The sequence below is a fragment of the Mus caroli genome, chromosome 8 (assembly GCF_900094665.2).
Source record: "Mus caroli chromosome 8, CAROLI_EIJ_v1.1, whole genome shotgun sequence".
Taxonomy (NCBI): domain Eukaryota; kingdom Metazoa; phylum Chordata; class Mammalia; order Rodentia; family Muridae; genus Mus; species Mus caroli.
Window position 1 is genome coordinate 19,165,423 of NC_034577.1, and position 5,773 is coordinate 19,171,195.

The following is a 5,773-nucleotide window of genomic DNA, read 5'->3' on the forward strand; positions in this document are numbered from 1 at the left end:
ACACACACACACACACACACACACACACAAACACACAGAGACAGACAGACAGACACACTCACACACACAGACAGACACACACACACACAGAGACAGACAGACACACACACACACACACACTCACACACACTCACACACACACACCTGAATATTTAGAAGAACCAAACGCCTTCTGAATCACACAGCTCCTATGAGAATTAGCTTCCTCCTTTTCTCAGTCAGTTGCAGAGACAGAGTCAGTAGAACGTGTGAATCAGAAAGGCACATGCTCCCAAGGAGACAAAGTGAGTACTGTCGCATCACAGCTGTGCAGCCTGCGGTGTGTGCAGCAGCAGAAAAGATGACACAATTCCCAGAGTGTCTCTAGAGTAGAGAAAGAAGTCTTTCTCAAACATGTAGGAAGGCAGCCGTAGCTTGGACAAACCAGTGTGGTGTGATTTAAATCTGGGAAGAGGCATCCATTGTGCAACCAAAGCAAGTTAGTATTAGTTCACTATTTGGCTCCTGAGAGAATAAAATGAAAATTCTGAAAATAGTGTGAAGTGTTGTGAAGTGGCAAACACAAGTTGATGGCTTTTGCTACTTGCTAATCTTGGACACGTGGAGGCATCTTTACTTTGGGGCTAATGTTTCAGTTACTTACAAATCCAAGGAAACTTTAGTAAGTGTCACAACCAGTTAGTGAAAGGATGTTGGAGGCTTTGTAGTATACTAATTACACTTGAAATTTATAATGCAATGGGACGTTTTTAAATTTGAACAATTTTGTCCCAAGAGAATAATAATAATAATAATTGATGTGTGTGTGTGTGTATGAAAACACCACATTCTTTGAGCCATTGGGTCACTCCATAAACATGTACAAAGTATAAGGTTGTTGGAAAGTAGTGATATAGTGAGGAATGAAAACTACGTACCATACCAACACCCGCAACATAGCTTTTACTGCATATTTCACCTGGTGATGCCGCTCCGATGTATTTCGGGTGTCTCCTGTAACTACACCATGACAGGTTGACTTTGCATTCACGTAGTTATGTAGAACACTACATAAGCATGTATTTACCTCCTCATGAACTTAAAAGATTACTTGAGAAACATAACAAGTTCCAATCTGGATATCTAATAGAGTATGCAAAATATCCAAATTATTGCAAATATTCATTTGATATCAACTTTTTCTTCAGATAGTTCCTAGATTTGATATTAGTTTATTATCTGACTGCTACTAAGTCTCCCTTATTGTGCAGTAACTCCTTAGGTCACTAAAAGTTGAAAAGTGAAAAAAAAACTTGTAACTATAGAAGAAGCAAATTTGATAATAAATTATCACAAAGAAACTGACTGATATAAATCTATTCCTGTAAAAAAGTAGAAATGAAGTACATTGATCTATACAGCTAACATTAAATAAACAATTTTATATTATTAATTAGATTAGACTGATATAATTTGCAGTAAAGCTGAAATCATACAAACTCATGGAATTCAGGATTGCTCACAGTAATTATACTTTAATTATGAAAACATGCCAATATAAAATTGATCACCATTTTTTATTTTTAAACTGTCACCTTTATAGCATACATGTATACTTTATTATATATATTTCAACATACACATATCTGTCTATCTATATCTATATGTCTATATAGATATAGGAAAGCCAGGGCTATACAAAGAGCAATCCTGCCTCAAACAAACAAACAAACAAACAAACAAATAAATAAATATTTCAAAGTATCCTACAGAAAACTGAAGAATATGATGAACACAAAAATTTTGCTTAATGGAATTATTCATCTCTTTATCATGTACAACGCTGTCTACTTACATGAGTAAGTGTGTTATTTCATTGGACTGTAGGGTAAGATAGTCTCGTTTCCAGTCCAAAAGTCTTTGTAAAATATCAGTAGCATTTCCATCAGTAGAAATATGATTTTTATCTGACCACAATTCCAAGGAGGCTAACACAACACTCAATTTCAGCTGAGTGAACATCTAAGAATAGGATCATAGTGGATGTTTCAAAAACTTCAATTATTATATCAGAAATACAGAAAAAGTTCGCTAGAGTATTCAGAACATTAAGCTAATAAAATATATTCAAGTCATTAATTTTCCATACATACTTTCAAAATGCAAATTATAGTCAAAGTTTTTTTTTCATGAAATTAGAGGTCTAAAAATGAAAAACTTACAGCGTTAACAAGCCCAATAATCTGGAAAATCTTCTGTGTTATGGCCATAATGTCAGATCCCATATAATCAAACTGAAATACAAATTTAATTTTTTTAAGAGTAAATTTTTAAGTAAATTTTGAACTGCTGAATTATTTTGGCAGTACAGGACAAGCATAGGATTTATCAGGTATTTCTACATGCTTTATTTATTTATTTATTTATTTATTTATTTATTTATTTATTTGAAACAGGACTTCTCTTTGCACAGCCCTGGCTTTCATGGAACTCGCCCTGTCTATCAAAATTCATGTACAAGGATATTAATGGCAACTTTATTTTTCATAGCCTCAAGCTTTAATATAAGAAGGAAAACTATAAATTAATCTTCAAAAACACTGTGCTGTGCAAAAGAATAGATACTATATAGTTTGTGACCTATCTTCTATGCTCACGCTATCCATAACCTTACAACATTAAATAACAAAACAATGCAAATGAGCACGAAGACTGAGGTACACATGTAATTTGATGTCTGCATGTACATACGTTGTGTAAAAGCCAGAGTGACGTATTCCCCACTTCACTTTCTGTAGACTGTACACCTGTATACAAAGTCCTGAGGATTCCTAAGCATTGCTTCTCAAAGTCCATTTGTACCAGGTTTATCAATAGTGCTCAGAAAGCCCAGACAACTAGCCAACAGTCCCTTCCCCTGGTTTCCATGGCTTTATTCTCAATTTACTCTGCAATAGCAGCTTTCAATTTTCTATATTGTTGCTTACGTGAGGGATTTTGCTAGCCAATGTTTCCCCAGGCCTTAGTCTCTGAGAGATGCGGGTCACTGGTCAAGTCGTATGTTTCCATATGGGATCTTCAAACACCTCGGTTATCTCTCCCACCATCCCCTCCTCACCCTACATGCCCATCTCTCTGACCACTTAAACCTCCATCCCCATTACTGAATCTGTGATCTAAACTGATTCCGTGCTGCTGCAATCTGTCTTCGGCCAATCCCATCTGTGTATGGGGTGTGACACAAGGCCCTGCCTCAGGCTGAGATTCCCTCCCCCCCGCCCCAGACACCCACCTTCCAATAGGATGATACTCACTTCCCTTCCAGGTGCATCAACCCACAGAGTAGCATACTTCAGAGTCTCCAGATTTGGGATCCTACAACTGTGTGCATCTGCTAAATCCTATTTACCCTAAAAACCTTTGCTATGAACACTGCATTATCTCAAACCTTTGCTATAGACACTGTATTTATCAACACTTTCTTTATAACATACACTGACTACATGGCAGGGCAATTCTCCATAATTCTTATACTCTTTTGTTGTCTTTTCAAAATTGAACTTTATAAAGCAGATAACATTGGGTGAACAGGCTTATAAAAGATAATGAAACACACACACACAAATAAACAAATACACCTGTGAGCTCAAAGAAAACCAATAAATTCTGTCTCTATTTTTGCTGTTGTTAAGGAAGGTAGGAAGGCAGAAATGGAGGAGGGTGGGAGGAGAGAGAAGCTTGACGGGAAATAGGATGGTAAAGGGCAGAAGAGAAGGAAGAGAGAGACAAGGGGATCAGACGGAGGCAAGGAGGGAGACTGACTTACCAAAAATTTCCCCACTATAATGTGCAATTTTAGACTTTGAGGTAACAGTTGTGAATGATTTTTATCCTGGAAAACAACCAAAACATATTAACTAATTGTCACTTTGTATCGAGCTTCCTGAAAGCAGAAGTTATTGTGCAAAGAAATCAGGACAGACATACATAAAGCCATCATCAAGACCTAAACATTCAAAACTGCAGCAAAACGTTATTTTCACTTCAAAGCATCCTAATGTGAGAGGTTCCTGGTGAGGGCTTCACCCTTACAAGGACAACTCCAGATATTGGTGGGTGCTGGGAGCGCCTAATAGGCTAGTCAATCATAAGAGGTCTGCCCTAAACACATGTGCAAACATGAATGATCTCAGTGGACTATATTTATAAATCTCCTTTCTCTCTCTCTCTCTCTCTCTCTCTCTCTCTCTCTCTCTCTCTCTCTCTCTCTCTCTGTGTGTGTGTGTGTTTGTGCAGAAGTGCACATGTGTGTGTAAGACAATCACAATTAAAATATAAGAAGCCATGAATTTGAAGAATAAGAGGAATTAGAGAGGGAGGACCAGTAGAGAGAATGAAGCAAAACCATAAAAAATTAAAAGCTTGCATAACAGCTACCAATTGAGAATTAGTCTTCATCACGTTCTCATGTGCAGCTTGTACATTCATTTGTGTCACATGGTCTGCAGATGAGAACACTGTGATTTTAAAAGAGGCCAGTTGGTCTTTTCTTTCCCGGTGGGTTGTGCCTTAGATTTGTCCCTTGGGTTCTAAATCATTTTCAAGTGTTTTTATTTCCGCTAATGGTACACTCACAGTTGTTTACTGTGTGAGACTTCAGCTGAGGCTCATTTTATTTCCAAAATAGATCATGTAAACACACACTATCTTATATTGATATATAGTATCTATGTGTCTACTTATCTTAATGCTGTTTTTTTAGTTATATGAAATTCATACATCACTTTCAGAAAAAAAATGTAGCCTTTCCTAAGCCAAACCTTACAGTCCCATAAATGAATAGTATTTCCTTCACTTACATACTTCTTTATTAAATCAAAACTGTAGTTTGTGTGTACATTTCTACACTTGCCCTGCTATTCACAGGTGTGTGGTGGACTTTTATATGCCAGTCTGATATTCCCTACGTACGTATTACACCATGGGATACAGGAGTACTACACAATCCTCTAGGGAATCCAGTATCATGATGGGTGAGGAGATCCAAGGAGATGACCTGGAGTAGATCAAACTTTAATAAGAGTGAATAAGTGAATTCTTAAGACAAAGATGCACAGATGTCTCTCTGTTCTAGGAGAAGCTCGCTCATCGCCAAGGCCACTCTCAAAACAATTTGATAAACGTCTGTTTCCGCTGATGAGGAAAAGGGGCTTTTGATGGGCAAGTAGCCCGAATGAACAAGTTTCAAATGGCACAACATCAGCAAGCTTCAGTTCTAATTAGCCAAAAGGATGTATCTACTCTCTATTTCTCGATATTGTCCAGGAAAAACTGTTCAGTGAGTACCCATCTTACAGTCATGTTTGTGCAATGAATGAGGGCAGAGCCCCTCAACTAAATTTCTCATTTCTATGCAACTTAGTATTTCCTGGGTAGGCTTATTAGTGAATCCTTTTTTAAAAAATATTTTTATTAGGTATTTTTCTCATTTACATTTCCAATGCTATCCCAAAAGTCCCCCATAACCTGCCCCCCATTCCCCTACCCACCCGCTCCTATTTTTTGGCCCTGGTGTTCCCCTGTACTGGGGCATATAAAGTTTCCATGACTAATGGGCCTCTCTTTTCAGTGATGGCCAACTAGGCCATCTTTTGATACATATGCAGCTAGAGACAAGAGCTCCGGGGTACTGCTTAGTTCATAATGTTGTTCCACCTATAGGGTTGCAGTTCCCTTTAGCTCCTTGGGTACTTTCTCTAGCTCCTCCATTGGGGGTCCTGTGATCCATCCAATA

General features: G+C 37.7%; 1 protein-coding gene across 3 annotated transcripts in view; it reads right to left on the reverse strand.

Annotated features, from left to right (window-relative positions):
- Positions 1–5,773, reverse strand: part of Adam18 (ADAM metallopeptidase domain 18) — a 67,199-nt gene that overhangs the window by 42,302 nt on the left and 19,124 nt on the right. For 2 of the 3 annotated variants that reach the window (XR_002378536.1, XM_021169912.1), the window contains exons 7-10: positions 3,806–3,871; positions 2,202–2,273; positions 1,835–2,001; positions 918–999 (exon numbers count right to left, since the gene is read on the reverse strand). Coding sequence is in view for 2 of the 3 variants with exons in the window: in XM_021169912.1 (XP_021025571.1) it covers positions 918–999; positions 1,835–2,001; positions 2,202–2,273; positions 3,806–3,871 (387 nt within the window). In the remaining variant the exon portion in view is untranslated. The remainder of the gene's footprint in view (positions 1–917; positions 1,000–1,834; positions 2,002–2,201; positions 2,274–3,805; positions 3,872–5,773) is intronic. The other variant, XM_021169913.1, reaches the window with a different exon arrangement.